We start from the raw sequence: 24,081 nt of genomic DNA, 5'->3' as shown, positions 1-24,081 counted from the left end.
CACGAAGTGATGGGACCAGATGCCATGATCTTAGTTTTCTGAATGTACAGAGTATTTATTGTTCAGCGATAAGCCCAGTGTCTACAGAAGATCTGTAAAATGTATTTTCGCACAGATTGCTGGAGAAGGTGTAAATTGAGGCAATCTTTATACTCCGCTCAGAGCAACCCCCTTCACTGTCTGACAGCTGGAGGCTGGAAAGGCCCTGCATGCCCACCCGTGGCAGTGGCCACCCCAGCGCCAGCACGCCCACCTCGTGGGCCGCGACACAGCGACAGGAGAGAGGTGCGCTCGACCCACAACCTCTGACCACCCGTGGCGGCGGCCACCCCAGTGCCAGCACGCCCACCTCGTGGGTCACGACACAGTGCCAGCACGCCCACCTTGTGGGCCACGACACAGCGACAGGAGAGAGGTGCGCTTGACGCACAACGTCTGATAGAAGTCAGTGACCCACGCTGTCTCTCTGTAGGGAAAACATGGGAAAAGTTTGCCTGTATATTGTGAAACTCCAGAGAGATCCGTAATAAACAGGCAACAGGGAGATGGCGTGTGCAGTCACCGGGGCGGGGGCCCCCCTGCTGACCTCAATGCCAAAGCCCAGCTCCACCAGCTCCTCCTGGGCAGACCACCCCCTCACACACTGGCCTCGGGCGCTGGGCAGCTCTGGGTGCCCACCCCTCTTTTGGACCTGAGCTTCAACAGTGGGTCTCCTGCTGTTTCTGCGCCAGGAGTCAGGGGCACAGGCTGCTTTGAGCTCCAAGCCTGGGAGCCTGGGGCGCTGGTCCGAATGTCCCCAGGGCAGCAGGCGTGGATGAGGATGCCCCCGATCTCTGCAGCCCCCATTTGGACACAGGCCTCACCCTCCTGCTGGGGAGCCTCAAGCGGGGCCAGGATTTAGAGCCGCCGTGGGGAGCCAGGACCCAGGCCCTGACACCTGCCCACCCTGCGGGGAGGTGGCTCCATTTGCCGAGGGCTCCCGCCACGGGGAAACCCAGCCCTGCGCTGCTGAGTTTGTGGCCTCTCACGCTTCAAGGACTCTTCACAGGCATCTCCAAGACCTGCCGCCTTCCGGGACCAGAGCCGCGGTCCTAGAGGCAGAGCGTGAGATGGCCAGGTACGCCCGCTTCTGGAGACCTTCTTGACACACAGGTAGGGGCAGGGATGGCACGGGCTGCAGGCTGCAGGGCCATCAGGAGGCGGCCCCCACCCCAGCTGGAGGCCAGACAGGGAGGCGCGGGAGTCAAGAAAGGCAGCCGGGTCCCTGCCCTGCCCTGCCCTGGGACGCTCCGAGGCCAGGTTGAACGTCAGACCTGCTCTGACGCTCTCAGCCCAGGGTCCCCGGGGGTGCCAGGCCTGGACTGCTGCCCCCGTCTCCCCCCACCGGGTCCGGGGCTGCAGGGCTGTCGCCGCTGGGGCGGGCGCGCCTCCAGGCAGCGCTGAGCAGACACGCACACAGAGCCACGGCCACCACGGGCGGCGCACGTTTATTGAGACAATGTACAGACAGGCCACGGAGACACGGGGCTGAGGCTGGGGCCAGCAACGCAAAACGGAGTGCAAAAATAAAAAGGCACTGATCTGGTAAGAAAAGACACTCCATGTGTTCTAAGAATATAAGTCATTTAATACTGTTAATTTTATAGCACAAAATAAAACAAGCTATGATCCCCAAAAATAATTTTAAAAGCTTACACAGAAAATATTATTGCCTGAAGTTTATGATCTTTAAGTTACAGGTCGAAGAGTTTGTGTTGTGTGGCTGTCACTTTAAAACACACGTGAAGGCCGTAGAGAGCCAAGGCCACCGCTCCTCCTGCAGAGACCAGGCCTGGCTCGGGGGACGCCCCTCAGCCGCGGGCGCGCCCAGCCCCGGGGATGTGGGCCTGCACCCCAGCGCTGGAGGCCGGGGGAGCTTGGGGGTGTCTCGGGCTCTGTGTAAGAGCACTCAGGACTCACTCGTTTTAAGAGGTTAATGAACACAACATTAAAGGATTACATTATAAACCCCTGGCTCGGCAGCATCCCTTTTCCAAGTGAGATGTTCACGCCCTCACGAGCGCGGGGCCCCCTCCTGGGCTGCGTCTCCTGGCGGAGCAGGCGGGCAGGGGTCATGGAGAGCCCGCCCCAGGGTGAGCTCAGGGCCACACTGCCAGGGCCTCGTCCAGCTGAGCTGCTGAGGGGCACATGCAGGGCAGAGCAAGTGGCCACGCAGAGCAGGCCCTGGGGGCCGACGCCTCTGAGGACTCCTCTGGTCTCTTCCCGGTGCAGTCTTCTCAGACCCCCAGGACCCGGGCCCAGGGCGAGGCGGGCAGCCGTTTCCCGTATACTGAGTGTAGAGAGACATTTCCCTGATTTAAAAGCTGACAAAGTTCGGAGTCACAGGCTCTGCTTTGGCACACGTCCAGAGCGCAGAGCTCAAGGCTCAGTCCACTCTGGGCACAATCTCAGGGCAGCCACGGAGACGGGCACCGGGGTAAGGACGCAGCACACGCCAGCCCCAGGCAGAGGTCCTGGCACGGCCACGCCACTGGCCACAGGTGAGCAGCGGCTGGACTCACAACAGGAGGTGACGGCGATGGGCAGCCTGGAGCGGAGGTGACCACGGTGCCCAGGGATGAAGAGGAGCCCAGCACAGCCTCTCAGGAAGCCACAGAGGGACAGGGCCACGTGAGCACGCGAGACCAGGCAGCGACGGCCACCCCCGACTGCAGAGCTGAGACAGAGCCCAAGAGCGGGGGCCTGCTGGTTCCGACCGCAAAGAAACTGCTCCCACCCTCATGACCCCTGAGCCTGGGGTCGCGCCCCAGGCACAGAAGACTGGGGGGACAGGACTTAGGTTGCGACCCCAGCCGGGGCTGCGGGGCACATTGTAGCAGAGGCCTGTCTTCACCGGGGCCCACAGGACGGGCACAGGGCCTGCGTGGAGGTTCCACCCAGCTGGCCGTGTGCTGTGGGATCGTGTGAACAGACCTCGAGCATCCGACGGGGACACCGAGCGCAGGGCGGGCGCTGGCTCACCTCCCGGGCCCGGGGCCCGCACGCGGTCGTGCTGGGGGGCAGCCGGCATCGGCACCCGCGCCCTCAGGCAGCTGGGCGAGCGTAAGGCCAGGCAGAGCCGGGGTCGGTGAGCGGGCAAGACTCCGGAGTGAATTCAACTGCTGAGAAAACCGGGGCCCATACTTCCCAGGGGTGCCTTCACGGAAAGGCCACTCCTCCTCTGCTGACAGGGTGAGCCCCCAGCTCTGACGCCTTTGGCCATGTCGTCCGGGAGGCTGTGTGCACAGCGGGGAAACGCAGGACCACTGGGGGGCTGCTCGGTCAACTCCAGACAGGACGACCGCTGCCTCAGGGCTCCGTCCCGCCTGCTCCCATGGTGACAGCAACTCATCCCTGATCTCATCACGGAACCTAACCTGCTACTTAAACACCTCTTCAGAACAAACAGGCCTAATTAACGAAGCCTTCCAAAACCAAACAAGGGGAAAGAAAGAAAAACCAAAAGCCAGACGTGGAGAGTGCAGGGCAGCGGCCCTCTCCTGAAGAGTCTGCGCTCCGCTTGTCCCCGGGCACAGCCCCGCGGCCGCGCGTCCGGGCCAGGGGGCACCTTCTCGCCCCCATGCGCCTCCACCAGTGTTTCCAGTTTATGATCCAACGACTCTACGATCAGCTACTCTGTGACAACACGACTATGATACAATGCGGGCAGCCCCAAGCACGCCCGGGCGGGGCCGCCGCTGCAAAGCCGAGGCGGGCAGCACGGGGCCCGCCCAGAGGGGGCTTCCCCAGCGGGAGGAGACAAGACGGGCAGGACGAACAGCAGGTGCGGGGTGGCAGCGGTCACTCGCTCTCGTCCGGGTTCTGGGGGTCGATGATCTTGACGTGCGTGAAGGGGAAGAGCCCTTTGCGCCCGTTCACCTCGCCCTCCCACTGGCCGTTGATGTTCATCCTCGTGACCTTCACGATGTCACCCACCTGCCGGGGAGAAGGGGGACAGAGTCAGTACTTCCTCCGAAAACCACTCCCACAGATGGTGCCACTGAAGGGACCGACTCGGTTCCCAGGACTCGCTCGTCTCCTGGGCGCTACGACGGGGACTGTGAGCGTGCACGGCCCCCAGGATGTGCTCTGACATGGCCCCTGCCCGGACTGGCTGCCGCCCCCAGGGGACAGCCACCACCCGGCTCTCAGAACAGCTCAGCCCACACAGGAAGCGTACGAGGAAAGCCAAAGCCCTCTGGCAGCCCGCTCCAGGGGAGGGCGCGGCCGCCAGCAGGAACCCCCCTCGGCCAGAGGCCACGGGGCTGCTCTGCCGTTAGGGGGGCAGCAGCTCTGCTGGCGGGGCCCCCCTCCAACGTCGGCCACAGGCCTACAGGCTCCAAGGAGGCGCGGGGGATGCTGTTTACGAAGCTGTCTGAGGCAGGTGGGGGCGCTCCTGCTTGGCTGGCTGCTCACCGGGTCCCTCCATCTGCCCCGTGTCTGACGGAAGGCCCCGAAAGAACAGGGCCAAGGGCGAAACACAGCACTCACCACTCGTCCCAAGGACACGCCGAAACGAGCTGGTGGTGGGGTGCGCACGAGGCTCCATCTATTGCTCGTGGCGTTTCCAACGTTTTCTGCCCCTGTAACAGGCACCCCCCTCGACTGCCTTCTTCATTCCGGTAGTTCCCAGCTTTTTACGAAACCACCTTGTATTATTTCATTTGTGAAAAGGCACCTCCTGCTAAAGCTACTGTGCGAGCCAGCTGGCTGCTGGCCTCAAGTGACCAAGGGCCCAGAGCTGCCAGGTGGGGTGAGGAGCCCCCGCACCACGGCGCCCGAGCACAGGGCCCCAGGTGGGCAGGTGCTGGGCCCTGAGAAAGGCGGCGTGTTTTCTGAGGTGGATGCACAGAAGGGAGGACGCCTCTGAAACAGTCATCTGCGTTACTGCACACCCAGGGCTCAAAATGCAGCAATCGTGTTTAAACCAACGCCAGGCGTCTCAGACGAGGAAAAGCGCGCTGCACAGAGACCCTAACTGCACGCACTCTGAATGTATGAAGAGCTCCTAAAACCCAACAGGCAAACAAGCCAACCTGAAAATGAGCAAAGGTCCTGACCTTCATTTTCCCAGAGAAGATACAAAAATGGCCAAGAGGCAGAGGAAAAGACCCTTCAAGTGACTGAAACCAGAGAAGTCACAGCCACGAGCTGCCACCTCACAGCCCTCAGGGCGGCTGTGGTAACTCTAAAAAGAAGGCAAGCGGCAGGTGCTGCTGAGGCTGCGGACTGTAACCCCGGCCAACTGCTTGTGGGACTGTAGGCTGGTGCGGCCACTGTGGGAAACAGTTTGGCTGATCTCAGAAGGTGAACAGAGCAACCCAGCAATTCCTGTTTGGCAGATACCCTGGAGAACTGCCAGGCTTTCCCTGCTGGCTCAGACGGTAAAGAATCCGCCTGCAATGCCAGAGACCCAGGTTTGATCCCTGGGTCAGGAAGATCCCCTGGAAGAGGGAATAGCAACCCAACCCAGTATTCTTGCCTGGAGAATCCCATGGACAGAGGAGCCTGGAGGGCTACAGTCCACGGGGTCGCAGAGTTGGACATGACTGAACGACTTTCACTGGAGAACTGGAAACAGGTATTCACACACAAAACCCTGCATGGACACGTTCATCACGCTGTCCTCAGCAAAAGGAGGCAGGGCCGACGCTCAAGGCCGCAACCTAGTGAACGGCACACAAAGCGGGCTCCACCTGCACAGAGGCTGCTGCTGGGCCACAAGCAGAGTGAAGACACTCACTGCAACACAGGCCTCTGTGAGACGAGCCAGATGCACACAGATGTCCCACGGTCACGAGGCACGCAGGACTGGCAGATTCACAGAACAGAAGGTGGGCCAGAGGCTGCTGGGGCAAAGGACACGGTGGGGCGCTCCTGCCTAATGGTCACAGTTTCTGTCCAGGGCGATGAAAGGTGTCGGGAACAGACGGTGGTGAGGGCTGCTCGGCACTGCACGGTTAATGCCGCTGAAGCGCGTGCTGAACCCCGGCAGCTCGTCACGCACAGCGTGCGTGTGTTCAGTCGTGCCGACTCTCGTGACCCCCACAGACGTCTGGGTAGCCCACCAGACTCCTCTGTCGGTGGGGTTTTTCCAGGCAAGAATATGGGAGTGGGCTGCCATCTCCTTCTCCAGGGCAGCTTTGCCATTCAGGAAAAGATAAGCGATGTAACATGCCAAGCCCACCGGGCTGCCGCGTAAACTGTGCCACGTGTGAGTCCTACCTCAATAAAGCTGCTGAGAGAAACGCCGCGGGCTGAGCCCTGGCTCCGCCCCGTGCCCACCACGAGACCAAGCTCGAGCTCGAGTGCACGAAGCAGGGCAGCTGCGAGCATTACCATACGTGCCCCGTGAAGCCCCTGGCTGGCGCACCTCCCTGCACAACAGCTACGGCCACATACGGAAGACCGAGGCCAGCACGATGACCAGTCTGTCTGAACCGCAGCAGGGCCCCAATTTCACGGTCCTCTCACCCAATTTACATATGAATAAAGAGGAACGATATTCCCCGACTCACAGCCCAGTGAGAAAATGGTATGCCAGAAGAGACAGCTACCTCAGGGACGGATTCCTAAAGCCGGACGCTGGGAAGGACCACGACTCAACAACGTCAGTGAGGGTGCAGGCGGCACCCGGGGGCACCCCGCCGGGCTGGCTCCCGCTGCAGACCCGCGTCACTGGGCACACAGGAGCGGCCCAGGGAGGCGCAGTGGTCCCGGAGCGCAGAAGCACCGCCCATGCGGGGGAAACCCAGACTCGCCCTGTGGACAGGTCCCACCCGGTGACAGAGGGAGCCACCAAGAAACTGCTGACATGAGCGCAATTCTGACCAATGGAGCAAAAGCAACCGGAGGAAGCGGAAACCTGGGGATCCTGGGCCATCGGCAAAGGAAGGGGCACCACGGGCCTCGGAGACAGAAAGGCCAACTCAGAAGGTTCTGAGACCAGATGCAGTCCAGCGTCGAGGGGTTTTCAAATGGGGGACAGACAACCCGAGAGATGCCAACATGGCAACCGGAGAGGACCCGAGGGGGCGGGAGCGGGCATCCTGGGCACGCCAGTGAGCTCGCGGAGAGCGCCCGACGAAGGGCGTCCTCTTGCCGACAAGGACGGGCAGCCACAGGCTGACAGGCCCGTGTGGGCCACCTGCCGCAGAGAATCCCATCACGGGACGCTGGCATCCTGACCAAGCGTCAACTCTCTTGGTTTCTGCTCCAACAGGGACGATGGCGAATTCTATAAAACATACACAGTGAGCTTGAGACCACACCTGGACACGAGTAGCAAACAGAGGGTTTATGAGGATTTAGGGGGAGATGGTTCTGGAAGGCTGCATGGGCTCAGTCAGGGACAAGTTGCACCAGACCAAGCTCACTGTCCTTCCCTAGAGACGGGGCCTCATCAGGAGGGGCGCAGAGGCGGCTGTGGGTCACACGTCTGTGACACCTGCAGTTAACACGAAGCCGCACGTCGTCACCGCGACTTGAGACCAGAACCCTCAAGAGGGACAGCTGGAGGGGACACACCGAGGCCCGCACCCCTGGCGAGGCAGCAACAGAGTGAGCTACTCTCCCAGGTGGGTACCTCCGGACCGTCCACACAGGCAGAGCCGGTGCCGCCAGACTGTCCCAGGCTCCTCGAGGACCGGCCCCTGTGCCCCGAGCACCCAGTGAGCCCCTGCTGACGGATGGAGGTCCGGAGGAGTCCACGGCAAGGCCAAGGGCCGCCATGGGGACCGCAGCCCCAGGCAGACGGGCACGCGCCAAGTCCTCCTGGGGGCCCATCAGCGCCGAGGCCCCGCTCCGTCCAGGGGCCCCCGCGGAGCGCAGCCCCTACTCCTCCCGCCACCACTCCGAGGCCCATTCAGACCCCAGACACGCTGAGTGCGCCCGAGCCAAGCACAGCTCTTCTTCCCTTTAGTTTCAGGTCAGGAAAGCTGGAATACGAGTATGTGAGACTGGTATCTTTACACGGAAACTCGCGTGTCCGCCCCAATTACTTAAAATCGATCAGTAGGAAGGTAAGCGGCCCGGCGGCAGGCCTCACAGTCTCCGTCTCGTCCGCCCTCTGATACAGGAGCACCGCGTCCAAGCGCCGGTCTCTGGCCCAGCACTCCCCCCAGCTGCAGCCACACAGGTGTGTCCTGTTCCCGCGCGCTCCTGCTCTGCCAGGAATGCTTCACCCAGTCAGCTTCAAGACTCAGTTCGAGGGTCACCTCCTGTAGGAAGTCGTCCCAGACCACACCCCCCCCCCTTCGCAGCTGCTCCCTCCGTCTCCTGGACCAACTCCATATCATCAGCTCACTCACCCACAGCTGGCTCCTGCCTCCAAGCTTCCAACAGGGGCAAGCTCCTTGGTGGCAGGACCCTACACTACAAGGCACCCCTCAGAGCTTGGACGTGTGACCGGATGAGTAAGGAACCACCGTGTACTGTTCTGGCTTAGAGGTGTAAGAAGCGTGTCCGAGACCACCCCGAGGGCAGGTGCTGGGCCAGAGGACACAGCTCGGCTGCAGGTGAGCTTGTAGCGGCCCCGGGGCCCTTGTCCCACTCTCTTCCGCCAAGGATCCCTCTTCGGAAAGGCCAACCCTGCTGCCCTGAAGCCCGTCCAGCCCTGCTCCGCCAGGCACGGGAGGTCCCTCTTCAGACTGAATCCCAAGGAGCAATAGAACCAAGTGTCTGATCAAAGCTCTCTCTTAAGACAGTGCTTTACGGGCATGAATGTTCTCTCACAAGTCAAGTTTCATAGAAAAAACATGAACTACTTCGGGCAATAAAGCTCGCCCGCAGCGCCCTCCGCCACAGCGGCTCAGAGCGAACAGCGCCGCCTCCACTGCGGCACGTCCTGTCCTACTTGTCCCCTTCTAGTTTAACTTTACCACTTTTCCTGGTCCTGTCCTACTTGTCTCCCTTCTAGTTTAATTTTACCACTTTTCCTGGTGGCCTGATTGTACGTGTCCCAAGAGGGCTCAGGACAGGCACCAGTTTTAGAAGATAAGGTAACTCACAATAACGCTTCTTTACGGCCCGGCCCAGGGCCCCTGTAAACACACAGAGCAGACCCCACTGTGCAGCGGGATCTGGCGGAGGCCCCTTCCTGGTCCACGATGCCCTCTGGGTGGATCAGCGAAGGCGGCCGACCGGGTGGGCGCGTCACCGGGGGCCCGAGGCTGGAGGACCGGCGTCGTGGCTGCAAACACAGGTGGTCTCAAAACGAGCTTCCTTCTCCCCACCCTGGTCTCCCCAGGGCCCGTCTACACATCCACTCCCCCAGCTGCAAGCGGCACCCCTTACAATCCCCCACCCCACTGCACACTCCAACGAACAGAGGGGATGGGGTTTCTACGCTGCACACCTTCCAGTCAGAGGTCAACAGGCAGGCGTCCTCAAGGGAGTGTGGCTTTAAGCGCTGGCTCAAGTAAGAACGCAGCTCCTGACTTCCTTTAGGGGCCTGACATTCTGACTGGGAGCCCGGACTCCCGCTCACCCCTGTGTGCTGACGGCCCGCTACACAGCACAACCCTGAGCCTAGCTCCCGGCTCCCGTGGGGGCTGTGGGGGTGCTCCCAGAGCCTGAACCCTCACAGAAGCCAGCAGCCTGTTGGCCCGGCCCAGACAGTGGGGGCCCCCCTGCCTCCTGTCGGCCCCTCCCGGGAAGCGTCACAGGGCCCGGGGCTCCCCTGCCGCGGGGCTCTTCCCTTCGGACGAGCATGAGACGGAGAAGTCACCTCGGGCTCCGAATCAAGCCTCCAGGTGAAGTTCACTGGGTAACTCTTGGTCCAAAACATCTGAAGACAACCAGTGAGAAAAGGCAGGAGAAGCAGGGCTCCCAGCGAACCTGCAGCGGGCGGCGAGGAAGCCGGAGGGCGCCCGCCCCACGGTGGCCTCGGGGTGAGCACACGCTTCCGCAGGAGCTGTGTCTCAGGGCCTCCACACGTGCACGTGACCATATGATGATCCTCACGCTGCAGCGGTTCACGAGTTACCAGCAACCAAAGGTGCAAGGAGCCGAGGCACCAAACCCAAATTCTAGGACAAGGGTCTGCAGGGCCTGCCTCACCTTAGGCACAGGTTCGATCCGTGCTCGGGGAGCAACAAACTCCCTTCCAGACCCTCTGTCCGCAGGCCGCGATGGCGTCTGTGTTCACACAGGGTTCCCTGGGCGCACCGACGTCTCACCAAACTCCTACCTTCTGCAGTTTATCCCCCCAACACACACCTCTTTGTATCCTGACAAGCCACAGTCATACACTACGCCTTGCAAGAGCCTTTGTCCTCTTACAAGGCAACTCACAGTTAGTTAGAGGGACATGACTCGGTGGTTGAAACACTAAAGTTCTCTTTCTCGCTGTTATAATTTACAAAATCTCAAGTGAGTGAAGCCTGAGGCGCTGAAACGTCCTTCCCCTGCCCAGCTCAAGAGGAGCCCCACCTGTATTCCTGGTTCTCAACTGCTCACAATGTTAGGAGCGTGGGGCTGTGTCCAGCTGTGTGTTGATTTCATCTCTAGGGCATGGGTCTTTCTTAACCACTGTCTTCCCTTACTGCCTGGAGAAGGAAATGGCAACCCACTCCGGTACTCTTGCCTGGAAAATCCCATGGGCAGAGGAGCCTGACAGGCTACAGTCCACAGGGTCAGAGAGAGTCAGACACGACTGAGCGACTTCACTTCCTTACTGCAAAGAAAACCAACTGTTCTGAGACCACACCTGAGGCCCTGGAAGCAGCACAGACCAAGGCAGCTACCGTGGGGGAAGCGGGGATGGCAAAGGACACGGGGCCGCGTGGGATCCTCACCGTGGTCTTCACGACCACCCAGCTCTCATCCCCGTCAGTTTAACCTTAAATGAGCAGTCCTGGCCTTACAGAAACAAGATTACAGACAAAACCTGAGGAAATTTCCCGGCGGTCTGGACTCCGCGCTGTCATTGCTGAGGGCCTGGGTTCGATCCCCGGTTGGGGAGCTAACATCCCCGAGGGCCATGGCCAAACCCCAGAAAACCCAAGTGTCAAAGCCCCAAAGACCCAGCCGGGCAGCCTTTACCTCTAAGGCCAGGGCGGTCTTGTCGTAAGCACAGGGCACGCGTTTCTGAATTGCTTTCGCAAAGACAGGTCCGTTCTGTGTGGACGGCAGGGGGCTGACCGCGGCCCCGGGGGCGCCGGCGGCCGGCGGGGGCGCGGTGGTCTGCGGCTGTGCGTATGCGTGGGCGGGCTCGGGGACCCCGTAGCTGCTGGAATTCCTGTTCCCAGGCTTGCCCTGGGCCGAGGCCCGCACGAGCTTCTCCACGTAGGGCACGGGGATCATCCCCACCCGGCCGTCCTTGTTCCGGGCGCTCCACCACTGCTCCTCCGGCTTCTCGACGATCACCAGGATCTCGCCCTTCTTGAAGGGCAGGTCCTCGGCGTCGTTCCCAGGGAAGTCGTACAGAGTCCGCACGTACTCCAGGGTCTCCTCCGCGGCGGGCAGGCTTGGTGCGGACACGGAACCCACCGGCGGGCTGGGGTACCTGCAGGGAGAGAAAAAAACACTCTGGGTGGAGACTCACTCGGTACCAGCGTCTGCCAAGCTTTGTGAGTGAGGAACGACTTGCCTCCCTCTCCGCATCGTCACCGAGAAGGCCCCGTGCCTGACTGACTTTCTCAAGTCGAGCTCAGCAGGAGTTCCCGACTATCCTGACCTCGGCGCCTCTGCTCGCGTCTCACCGGCCCCTCTCGTTTACACACGCAGACGCCTGGCCTTTTTACAACCCCCACTAAGTTCAGCTGCGCCTTCCTGAGGCCCGTCACGACCACCACACGCTCTTCCTCCTGGCCCTCACCTGGGGCTGGCGTCCTGCACACTTCCCCAGGCACCCAGATGACAGACCCCTCAGGGCCCTCAAAATACAAAAACTGGCAAGGGAGTGTGCACTTGCGTTACGAAAAAAGGAAAAAAAAAGAAAAACCACCACACTGCATCTCGTATGGGAATCACCATCTGAGACCCACGTTTTCAGACAAGCTCAGAGGCGCGTGCCCTGCGCTGAGCACCGCGGCCCTGGCCTGCTCAGGGCTCCCGGGAGCCAGCCCCCGCAGGCGGGAAGCCCCTGGGGTGAGTCAGAAAAGCAGCCCCCTCCTTCCGCCCCCTCCTGGAACGCCCCTTCCTCAGGAATACGGTGGAGGTCTCCCTCCACCTAAAGAGCGTCTGGAAAGTTGCAAATACGTGATGTTTGGGAAAAACAATTTTGCCGTGAGCAATTCCCCGCTCTTAGCTTTTCTGAAGCCCAAGCTACTTGAGTAACTTCCCCGAGTGAGCGTCCCCGCCTCCTGGGGGTGAGGCTGTGCACGCCGTCTCGGAGCGGAGCGGGGCGAGGCGAGGCTAAGGCAGGACATGCTGCTGACCCACCGACTGCAGCCGTGTGTCCCCACAGGGGGCGGCCTTCCCCTTCTCCCCAGTCAATGACCTGAACAGCTGTTTCACAGAACATCACAACATGGCCTCCTACACCGAACCATTCTAGTTTATAGAAAGGTCTCCTTAAAAAAAAAAAGTGTCAACGTGTTACAATAGCAAAAAAAAAAAAAAAAAAAAATGGAAAACAAAAGAGAAAAAGTCTCCAGCCCCTGCCCTAAGGTGTCTGGTCGCCCCCCGCCCGCGCCTGCTGGGGCGGTTTTCCTGCAGCGTGGCCCCTCCACGCGCCTGCCCTCGGGAGCCTGCTGCGAGCGAGCCCCCCGTGCCTGGACGGCCCTGCCTGTCACCGTCTACGACGCCATCACATACTCCTGCACGTCATCTCCCTGGACTGTGTTCCTGGTAAAGCTGCGGTCCCCGCATTAAACACACCAACATTCTCACGGGCCTCAGGACACTCTGCCACACCACCCTCCAAAGCACAGTCATTTGGCAAAACGCAGATCTTTCTGATGTCAATGACGTGCTGCACAGCAGTCAGAACACCTCGGTGGCGAGCAGCCTGATGCAACACCTCCAAGGCCTCATTACTTGAAGACCCTGACAACTGAGGGAAACTGCTTAGCACCAATGTATCCGAGAAAGCAGCAGGAGTGGCCTCGGTGAGAAAGCGCTGACGCCCACGGCTGTCGGCGTGGTCTGAGGCTTCCTCACAGCGTCCCAGGGGAGTGCGCTCGGCACGTGGCCCCAGAGCCCTCACTCCGGCCAGGAGGCCTGCAGGCCGCATGAACGCTGTGACAAGCCCACAGCAGCTCCTGACCGGCCCGAGCCCCAGCTAGCTCCTCACTCCCAACCCCCCGACGTACACTCCTGCTCCTGTCTCAAGGGCCACAGAGGTTCTGTGAAAAATTTCCCTAAACCTCAGAGACTACCAAGAGCGCTCAGCTGCACAGCAGACCCGCTGAGGGTTTTTACTGTCTACACTGTTCAAAGTGAGAAGCAGGGAGTCCCACAGCACAGGGCCTGAGGACGCCAGAGCAGCTTCAGCGAGGTTAACACTAACGACGTCCATCTACCCAGGGACCTGCAGGCTCTACTAAGAGCTCAGGGGACAGACGATGAATTGAAACCAAGCTCCTGCTCCCAAGACTGCAGACGTCATCCTGGCAGACTGGAAGGCAAAGGAGTGCACACGGCATCCATGTGTCACAACAAGCTGATGGGGTCAAGTTTCGCTAAGGGTCAGGGGACAACGAAGCGGTGCTGCACAAAAAGCCAAACACTAGCTCCCCAGGTGGCGCAACGGTAAAGAGCCCGTCTGCGTCGCAGGAGATGCATCAGATGTGTGTTGGATTCCTGGGTCACGAAGATCCCCTGGAGAAGGAAATGGCAGCCCACTCCAGTATTCTTGCCTGGAGAATGCCACGGGCAGAGAAGCCTGGCGGGCTGCAGTCTATGGGGTTGCAGAGAGTCAGACATGGCTGAGCGCGAAAGACCTCGTGGAAGATGGGCTTACGAAGGTGCTGGTTCTCAACCAGAAAAAGGCTGGACACCAAGGGTCCAGAGGCGCCCCCTGCGGGCTGCCCACAGCCAGCCAGGCCCTCCCTGCACTGCTGCAAAGGGCTGGCGCCCCGTGGTCCACCAGCTTCCTGTGGACTTGCCAGAGCTTTCCACAGAACCCTTAAACAAGCACACCAAGGTTCTTAGCTCCACTACAGAAAATCCAGCAGAGTCTGGCAGAGGGCTCCGCAAACCACAGCGTGCAGGCCCACGGCCCACAGCCGGTCCGAGCGGGGGGGGGGGGGGCGTGACGGCTTCAGGGCCCACAAAGCTGACCAGCAGGCCCTTCCCTGAGGAGGGGGCACTGCTCACAGCTTCTCCAGCGCGACGCGGCGGCTTCTTCTAGCTCAGTGCGTGTGCAGACATCGCCACACGTGACAGGAGACCAAGCTCCCAGCCACACCCCGACACCAACTCGCCCCTCCACCCCATTCTCTCCAACTCACGTTTTCACCCCAGCCCCCCGCAGAGATGACGCAGGGCGGTGCGGGCTCAGACACAGCAACCACCACAGACCCGCTGCCCAGAGAAGCAGGACACAGCAGCGGAGCCAGCCCCTGTGCCCCGTTCTCCCGCATCCGTCCCGTGACCAGGGCTGTAAGCGGCACCCAGCACACACACGGTCCCAGGCGCAGAGCGCGCTCCCTGCAAAAGCCGGAGGACGCGCCTCAAAAGCCCGCGGGCCGGCCGCCTGCACGCATAAACCATAGGTCAAGCATCTTCAGCTTTAACAGTGTCTAACACAGCAAAGCAATCAACTGGCCGGACAGATTTTCGAAGGCCCCAGGGTGACAGATATGGAAGACTCACTCCTGTGGCTGTATCCAAGAGCTCACAGCAAAAAGGCGGAAAGCAGGACAATGGTACAAGAGCCCACCCCAGGAAGGCCGGCGATACGGCTGTCCAGTCAGAGGGCCTGGGCACGCCTCCGCACCCGCTCCCGCACCCCGGGCTCTCACTCTGCGCCCACAGCTCCTCTGCGGGTCCTGCCGCTTCCACCTGGGCTCAGACCCAAATCTGGCTATTTAGCCCTAACAAGCCCCCAGAAGCCGAGCCCTGCCTGGCTCCCTGCTGCAAACCCGCATCCCTCCCCCAGCCCTGCCTTTCATCGCTCACCTGAGGCGCCGTCCAATCAGCATGAGGCCACACCTCTTGCCTCACCTCCAGGAAACTGCCCAGATCAGGGGGCCCCAGTGGCTTCCTCCTGGATTCCCCACACAGGAGACCTCAGTCCAGCTTCTCACGGTCCCTTCTCCCGTGACAGCCCTTAATTCATGCCACACTCCAGACTCTCCCCACCCTGACCCACCCCGGAGCAGGCTCCAAAAGTAAAAGCTGACCACGACAACTCTCTCCTTAAAGACTCTGGAGCGCTCCCACTGCTGAAGGCAGGTACCAAGTGCCGGAGGCCTGTCGCAACTGAGCATCCTTCCTTCAAGCCTGCGGTGCCTCGTTCGCAGCAGCCCCAGCAGCCCTTCCACCTCTCACACCAGCCCGCGCCCTTCAACGGCCACTCCACAGGCACCTTCCCTTCCAGCCCTGCCTGGCCCCCGGCTGGCCATCCACGGCACTCTCAGGGAGCTGAGCCTGTCAGCAAGGCCACAGTTTACTTCTGTGACGAGACTGGAGTCCAGTGCTGGGCTCTGGGACGGTGTAGGCCTCAACACACTGAAATTCCTGCTAGAAGTACGATGCCACAGACAGAGAGAAGCCTCTCCCCCAGGCCCCGGTGAATCTGTTCCAGACAAGGAAGCCCCGTGCGCCACCCAGCTTGCCGCCGGGCCCTTTTGCCTCAGCACGGCCATCATCCCAGACTAGCGGCCCCACCTCGCTGGTCAGGACCTCGGCTCCGACTCTAGGATAATCTTAATTCCCACCAACAAAGCACTGCCCCCTTTTACTTATCCGAAGGAAAACGCTTTTGCCTGAGTGAACCTCAGAAATAATCCAGTCCAACTGTTCAGATCAAGAGAATCATTCTTAGATAAAACGTTCTCTGAATCTGAGTCTCAAACGAGAGAAAGATCACAGGTCAGACGGCTGTCAGCACTCTAGGCGCCGAGGGGACAGAATTCCGGCCTGGCTGAGGTTCCATCCGGCGTCACGACGGTTCTGTTCCCATCTAAACTGAACTTAGGGGATTTAAGCTACCGGTAAGGAGAAACTCAAAGGTTATCCATAGTGCTGAATTCTATGTTAGTTGAAATCAGTTAATGCTCCTCTCCTACCTGCTCCTCCTAATTACAAAAGTCCAAATGCTCCCTTAAACACCCAGCTTGCGGCAGTGGGAGAAGGCGTGGCCTCTGCCAGGCAGGCCTGAGTGTCCCCTCTGGGCAGGCGCTCAGGTGAGGCTGGGCATCCTTTCTGCCCTCACAGCTGCTGACTGTATCAGAGGACCTGGTCTTTAAAGTCAGCAACCAGGAAGCTCTGAAGAGCCTGACGGGGAGTGCTGAGTCAATGTCAGATCTGTACTACCAGAGCGTGCTGTGAGCAATATCTATTGAGTTAAAAAAAAGGGGGTGGGGTGGGGAGTGGGGGAGGTTCCTCTGTGAGTCAGTTGCCTCAGTTTTTTCCATCTTTGCTTCTCATGGTTTTCCTCCCAGTCATCATATAGCTACATAAGCTACAATTGGAAAATTTTATAAGTGAAGCGACCTATGCAAAGCACACTTTCAATTTTCTAAACCGTGGGAAAATGTACTTTGTGTCTAAACTGAATCCAGTCAGAAGCCTGAACCTCTGCTGTTAAACTGGAAACAGCCTCTATTAAAACAGACAAAAGCCCAGCAGCGCTTACCTGACACTGAATATAACAGGGTCTTAGAAACGTTTACACTCAAGGAAGACAGAGGTGAGAAGATTCTGTTTATCACAGTTTTTAATGTGAAAGTTGCACCATGTGTGGAAAAAGAACCCTTTAAAATCTGTCATTGAAAAGTCAAAAGCCACTGACACACCTTTTGTGTTTAAACGTAAGATCCAAGACAGAAACGAATAGTACAACTCAAAAGACAAAAATACAAGATAATCCAGAGGACAGACGGCTACAAATACACCAAGTCACCCTGTCTCTTCCTTTCTCTTCCCCGTTACCCCTCCCAGCAGCAACTTATCTCCAAACCACAGCTGTCCCTCAGTCTGTGTCAGTCAGTCTACGTAATGTCTCTACAACAGACGGACACACGGACGGACGGACAACTCATCAGCCGTCATCATCGTGACCTGGATTGCGGTAACGGCCCAGGTCACTTCCTGACTGCAAACTCCTTCCCTGGCACCCCGCTTCCTTCCTCTGACCATCCAATGTGAGCTGCCTCTGCAGAGCCACACCCCTGACACTGCCGGCCCCACCCGGGCTCCCCTTTCGGTTTCCCCCTTGCTCTGACCCTACCGCCTCAGGTCAGCCCCTCCTACCAGACCCTCGGCCTGCGTGGACTCTCTCCACAACACCCACGAACGCTGTACTCTATTTAAATTTCTCCTTCCCAGCCTGTCTCACTGCCATCCAAGGTCCGTGACGAAGAAAGCGGGTCTGTCGTCCCTCTTTCCCAGTACGCATCACTGGGATGTAACTCTCCTGTGATGTCTGGGGGGACTTCCCTGTGGTCCAGTGGTTAAGACTCCAAGCTTCCACTGCCAGGGGCTCGGGTTTGATCCCTGGTCAGGGAATTAGGTTCCCACATGCCGCACAGCCAAAACATAAAAAAGTTATTCCCCCAATAAAAAAAGAGAAGATCAATTCTTAAATTCTGAGAAAGCCATAAAGTTGTCACTTTTGACTGAGCAAAATGGACCCCAAAAAAGAACTACCAGCCAAAGCGCAAGCAGCTCTGGCTTCAGGAGCTCAGCTCTGAGGCCTAAAGAGCCTAACCACTTCATCCACCCTGCCTGGGGCGTGAAAGCACATGGCCTGATTTCTGCATTTGGCCAAAGCTGGCCCGGCCTTGTCTTCTATACTAGGTGAGTAATAAATACATCACCCAAATCCGTGGATTTCTGGCTCAGGGAGAGGCAACCCAGATTCAGTGTAACAAGGTAAATCCTGCCAGGATCTAATTCAGCCGGCGCAGTGACAGCCCTCGGAGACACCAGGGAAAAGGAAAAACTCAACGGCAGCAGGACGCCCAGGGCAGAGGGCACAGGGGAGGAGAAACAAGCAAAGCTGACCTGAGGCGGGGGCAGTGTCAGGGAAAGGCCTCGAACGGCAGGGAGGCGCTGCCCAGGTGAGGGGCGGGTGGGGCCCGAGCAAAGGTCCAGGGGTGTGAGTGGGTGTGTAGGGCGGGCTCCCCGGAAGCAGCGGGAGGGGGTGAGGACAAGCATCTGGGAAGGAGCACAAAGGGGAAGCTGGGGGTCGCGTCTGTGGGTACTGGGAAGCCGAGGCCGCACCCCTTTCTCTCCACCAAGAAGGGGCTCGAGTCGCTCCCTCACAGCTGCACTGAGGTGCCCGGCGCGCGGCGAGGCTCAGCCAGTGCCTGAGAGGAGCGCTGGGAGAGGCGAATGCATTTGAAGTCTCGATGCTGCGGGTGCTGAGAGCCCCTCCGGCCTCTTACACTGGAATCACGTCGTGCTGAAAGCTGACTCTAGCTACCAGGCTCTTCGGGGACCTGGAGGCTTCGCCAATCAGATTCGTGGTGTCTGGCTCTTTGTTATACAGTATCTGATTTATAACCCCTTTCTCCCAGCGTTTCAAGTCCGTTTAGTTCAGCAGTTAATCTCCCAGTCACTACAGCATGAGGGCTTTATTTCCTCTCTGCCTCTAGTCCACAGAAGCATCCAGGGCGTACTCCTTCAATGTGACAGCTTCTAATGTTCAGAGCTGAGACTACTATCTGGTCAGCAAATCTCTAAAGTCAGAAACATCTCACCCTGAAAAAATGTGTATTAGCACCCTGTCCTTTTTAAGCACACACTTAAAAAAACAAATACCTTTTATTTTTAAAATCCTAGGCCATCTCTTTAGCTCAAGTTTTGCATAATTTACACAAAAGAAGCCTCGAGCAAAATATTAAGGCAAATAAGCAAATGAAAAAGGGATGCTTAATGCTCAGTGTCAACCTGGGTTATTTTAAAATAGATACTAAGTCATTCAACTCAATACAAAAAGTACATCTGAAATTCAACTAGGGTAGAATCTTGAGTGTCATTCAAAATTTCCTCTTAGTCTAGACTCATTCCACCTTGGAATTTAACCAAATGGATTTCCAGTTCATTAAGGGCCCAGCTTGGGGGAAAACTATTTAAAAAAAAAGAAAGAAATTCCTCGTTCAAGCCGACCTCTTTTACACTATTTTCAGTTAATATATTATAAAATAGACACCTGGCTTATTTCAACCCTGGCACCAGGGTATCAATATATGGCCCTGATATTTCACAGTTAAAGGTATTTTGTTTCTAACTGCGAAGGCATTTTCATCTCTCGAGTTTCCAAAGGCTGCAGTCCAGGAGATCCAACGGTGGAGTTCAGAGACCTTGAAAGGTGTGCAAACTCGGGGAGGGTGGGGTGGGGGGGCAGGGAGGGACCCGCGGGGCGGGGAGCCCAAGACTAGCTTCAGATTCTCAATCCGTGGTCCAAAACCGGCTTCAAGACCGGTAACAGAACCCTGCTTCTGCAGGTAATTTACACCGAGGACGTGACGAAAGGCAAAAAGCGTCCCTCTTCTAACTGGGCACCCGCAGCTCAACCTGCCGGGTCAGACGCACCGGCCTCATCCACGGCGACCCAAGGCCGCGACACCGCGCGCAGAGCTCCCGGCCCGCCGCCCGCGCCCCCCGCGCACCTGGGCGCCGGCTCGATGAGCGTGGTGGTGTCCAGGTAGTGGATCTTGTAGAACTCCAGCAGGGCCGGCAGGTGGTCGAACTCCTGGTCCCCGATCTTGAAGCGGCGGTTGGGCAGCGAGTTGATGATGTAGTGGGACACGCGCGAGTTCTCGGACACGGACAGCACGTAGTCCCCGGGGCAGGTGGAGGAGTCGCGGACGAGGAACACGCCGTGGCGCTGGCCCTGGAGCCGGGTCTGCGCCTCCTGGCGAGACACGGGCCCCATGTACCAGGCCGAGCGGTCCGAGGAGTCGAACCTGGCGGAGGACATGGCGGGCCGGGCGCTGGGGCCGGGCGGGCCGCGGCTGGCTGCTCTCGCCTGCGCTGGAGACGCTCCGCCCGGGGCGGCTGCGGGCCGAGCGGGCCTGCGGCTCACCGCGCGCCTACAGGGCCGCGCCCGCGTCTTCCTCGCGGCCGCGGGCCCGCAACATCGTCCGGGCCGCCGGCCTGCTTCGGGGCCGCCTCACGGGCCGAGCCGGCTCCGGGCGCGGGCCCAGCCGAGCGCGGCGACGGCCGCTCGCGGAGCCTCCGGTCAGTCCTGGCCCGGCGCGCGCCGGCCCCGCGTCCCCGCCGCTCCGCACCGAGCTCCGCGGCCGCGCCAAGCCCCAGAACCCCCGGGAGCGCCGCGCCGCCGGGGCCGCCGTGCCCAACCCCGCTCCCGAGAGCCACAGCAACAAAATGGCGGACGCGAGAGAAGCGGCCGGCCACCTCCCCCCGCCCCTCAGCGCCCTGCGACTGCGCACGCGCGGGCGCCCGCTCCCGGCGGCCGCCGGGGCCGCCCCGTGACGTCACGCGGCGCGGCCAATCGCGAGAGCGGGCGTGCGCCGCTCGTGCGCGCCCCCACGCTCCCTCTTGGGCCCGCCGGGGGGCGCTGCGGGGAGGCGGTGCTTCTAGAACCCGCTCTGGGAACAAAGCGGGGAGTGCAGGCCAGGTCCCGCCCCCGGGCGCGGCTCCGGGCTGACCGCAGCCGGGCCGGCCAGGTTAAGGGGGTGGCGGAGCCGACCGTCGCTGGTGCTCAGCTGGTGTCTGGCGAAGCTCCCGGGTCCTTTCGGAGCCCTGCCGCCTTGGCCCCCAGGACCCGGTCCCCACCCCAGAACCCCCGGCCCCTGGCCGCACCCCCATCCGCACTGGACCGTCCGTTTAATGGGAGCGGGTTTTGGTGCGCCTTGTTCAGCTCTGGGCCAGGCGCTTCTTCGTCCCACCCTAAGCGGATCTCAGATCTGGGTGGAATGAATGCCTGTTGAGGAACCCCCCACCCCCACCCCGCAACCCGGTAGAGGAGAGAGCGCCTGTCCAGAAAGGCATTGGAGCCCTTGTCTAGACTGCTGGTCAGCCGACTCTCATTGCTGGGTTGAGCCTGTCCTGCATTGTAGGTAGGGCAGGGGTCCCCAACACGGGACCGAATGCCTGATGATCCGAGGCGGAGCTGATGTAATAATAACAGAAATAAAGTGCGCCGTAAAAGGAACACGCTTGAATCATCCGAAACCATCTCCCCCTGCCCCAAGGAAAAACTGTCTTCCACGGAAGGGTCCCTGGCGCCCAGAATGCTGGGGACCACTGTTGCAGGGTGATGGGTGATGTTCCTTCTGGGGTAAACCCAAGGGGAATTGTCACGGTCTAGTGCCTTTTGTGACTCAGCAAAGCAGGTTTTCAGCTTCCCTCCAAATGCTTTCGAGTCGTGTTACTTTCAGGCACAATTTGAATAGCTCAGAATTTGAAGAGGAAGGCTTGGGTTCCAATCCTAACCTGACTTACCAGTTGACTGTATCATTCCTTGTCGTATTTTTTTCATTTTCTAATATTTATTTTTCTTTCAGTTTTATAGAGATATAATTGACATACAGCACTGTATAAGCTTAAGGTGTACAGCATAATGGTTTGACTTGCTTACATCATAAACTGATTATCACAATAAGTTTACATATAGATACAAAATTAAATACAAAAAAAATGTTTAGTGAGCATCTCAAAGATACAAAATTATATCTCAGAGAAGTTATCCTAAGTTGTATACTTTGCAAGAAGCACTCAGAGAGGTCTTTTGAAGTCCAGGGCTCATTTCAGTGTTACACAATTATTGCCTGTAAGTTAGTCCATTTTGCTTGCTTTGCTGATAGGAAAACTGAGGCCCTCCGAGGTAGATTCTAGCACCGGAAAGGAATGCCGATCTTGGAATAGGGTGGATCTGTCCCCCAGTTTGGATTTCAGATACCATCACTATTCTGCTGCAAAAGTGCCATGCTCGCATCTTTAAAAATTCCTCTTAAAGATGAATCAAAATACCTCTTCTGTTGCTTCAAAATACTCCAGTGGGGAATACTGTCTGGACTGGATAATGGTGAAACGAGCATGGTCTTTTTTTTTTCAGCTGCAGCCTGGGGCATGTGGGATTTGAATTCCCTGACCAGGGATGGAAGCGTGGAGTCTTAACTGCTGGACTGCCAGGGAAGTCCCAAGAATGGCCTTGTTGATAATTGTTGAAGCTGGAGATGTGAAGTGTCTGTATGTGTGTGGCGGGGGGAGCTATTAATTATATTATTCTACTTTTGTGTATGTTTGGATTTCTTTACAATAAAAATAATTAAGTAATTTCTTATTTTTCCTTAGCACAGCTGAAACAAGCTTAATTTTTTTCCCCCCAGAAAACAGCCTAGATACTAAGAGGTAATGAAATGGAAATGAACGGACAAACGACAAGAAGCTTTAAAAAGGGGCCGCCACGTAAGGTCTGTGGTTCTGCTTTGGCTTGCTCTTCCCCAGGTTTCCAGATAGCATCGTACTTACTCTCCTCTTCTAAGATAATTACAGTTTAGACTCAAAGCATTGACAAGGCTTTTCGAGCAACTTGCCAGGGTTCCTGTCCCTGAGGCTGCCTCTGTACTGAGGACTCACCGCCAACTCTTTTTTGGCCTCGCCAGGCAGCATGCAGGGTCTTAGTTCCCTGACCGAGAGTCACACCTGCACCCCCTGCACTGGAAGCACAGAGTCTTAGCCGCTGGACCACCAGTGAAGTCCCCCTACCAGAGAATTTTTTTTTTTTAATGTTTTTTTTTCCAGAGAATTTTTTTTTAAATTATTTGTTTTACTTTTCTGTACGGAGTCTTCGTGGCTGCACGGTTTTCTACAGTTGTGGCAAGCGGGGCTCCTCTCTAGTTGTGGCGTGCAGGCTTCTCCACGGTGCCTCCTGTTGCAGGGAAGGGCTCCAGAGTGCAGGGCACAATGGTCGTGCCGCTCGGGCCCAGCCGCTCCATGGCTTGTGGGATCTTACCAGATCAGGGATCAAACCCATGTCTCCTTCACTGATAGGCAGATTCTTTACCCACTGAGTCACCAGGGAAGCCCCACCCCACCCCACTGACTTCTGATTCTCCCGTCTGGTCCAGCCCTGCAAGTGATGGCTACGGCCAGACGGTCTTCCCAGGTTGCTGCCTTACTGAGGACCCGGAAGAACAGTGCCTGTCCCTTCTCCCTGCCCTAGATTCTTTGCTGGCAGAGATACTAAGGTAGAAGGGGCCTGACTGTGTAGGAGACGCAGCAGGTGTGCTCACCGCGCCGACTTGATCGGGCCGCTGGTCCTCAGGCGTGGCCTCCACGAGCACTGCTTGGCCACTGCCTGGATTAGACTCGTCCTTGGAGACCCTCCTCTCCCTCTCACCCTGCAGTTCTCCACCACTACTCCCCCATGCTTCACATATATTTCCAAATTTTTCTCCCTGAAACAAAAGAGGAGCTTATTGGTTGTCTTCTTTTTCCCCTTCCTGTTAGTTTGCTACTTCAATACTAACAAAAGAATGTCCACGTCCCCATTATAATTTCCCATGACGCACTATTTAAAATATCAACGTGCTAATCTCTTCTTTCCCAGGGGGACATCTCTGCACGAGGCTTGGCTGCTGTATTTGGAAGCTCTATGGACCCCTCTAGAAAACACTGGCCAACTTTACTTCAGTGTCTTAAAGTCTGGTCATAGTTCCCCCTGGCATTTTCTAACCTGGTTTTAATTGCCCTGCCACCTCTTTCATAAAATATCCATTTTCTTGGACTTCCCTGGCGGTCCAGTGGCTAAGACTCTTTGCTCCCAATGCAGGGGGCCCAGGATCGATCCCTGGTCAGGGAAGTAAGATTCCATGGACTGCAACTAAGGGTTCGCATACCAGACTGCAGATCCCGTGTGCTGCCAACTTAGACTCGACACAGCCACGTAGGTAAATAAATTATTTTTTTAGAAGTCCACTTTTTTGTCACTTGAGCTGAAAGGCAGCTTGTCTTGTT

At 58.3% G+C, this 24,081-nt stretch overlaps 1 protein-coding gene across 1 annotated transcript; it reads right to left on the bottom strand.

Annotated features, from left to right (window-relative positions):
• Positions 1 to 1,604: 1,604 nt before the first annotated feature.
• CRKL (CRK like proto-oncogene, adaptor protein) lies at positions 1,605 to 20,545 on the bottom strand. Its single transcript, XM_086349182.1, has 3 exons — positions 19,767 to 20,545; positions 11,083 to 11,545; positions 1,605 to 3,975 (listed from the first exon to the last, which is right to left on the bottom strand). Exons 1-3 carry the CDS (start codon positions 20,075 to 20,077, stop codon positions 3,841 to 3,843), a joined length of 909 nt encoding a protein of 302 aa, XP_086205308.1. The 5' UTR covers positions 20,078 to 20,545; the 3' UTR covers positions 1,605 to 3,840.
• Between the last annotated feature and the right edge of the window lie 3,536 nt (positions 20,546 to 24,081).

This window comes from Bos grunniens, chromosome 17 (assembly GCF_055505025.1).
Source record: "Bos grunniens cultivar Pamir isolate PY7600 chromosome 17, Bosgru_T2T1.0, whole genome shotgun sequence".
Taxonomy (NCBI): Eukaryota; Metazoa; Chordata; class Mammalia; order Artiodactyla; family Bovidae; genus Bos; species Bos grunniens.
The sequence above is the reverse complement of the archived record's forward strand: the minus strand, read 5'-3'. Positions and strand labels throughout refer to the sequence as shown.

What these genes read in the sequence shown, in the direction of transcription:
- CRKL (XM_086349182.1), bottom strand. Translation starts at nt 20,077, where the DNA reads ATGTCCTCCGCCAGGTTCGACTCCTCGGACCGCTCGGCCTGGTACATG. An exon ending in CTCATCGAGCCGGCGCCCAG is followed by an intron (nt 11,546 to 19,766) that starts GTGCGCGGGGGG and finishes CTCTCCCTGCAG; the next exon opens with GTACCCCAGCCCGCCGGTGG. An exon ending in AGACCGCCCTGGCCTTAGAG is followed by an intron (nt 3,976 to 11,082) that starts GTAAAGGCTGCC and finishes TCTCCCCGGCAG; the next exon opens with GTGGGTGACATCGTGAAGGT.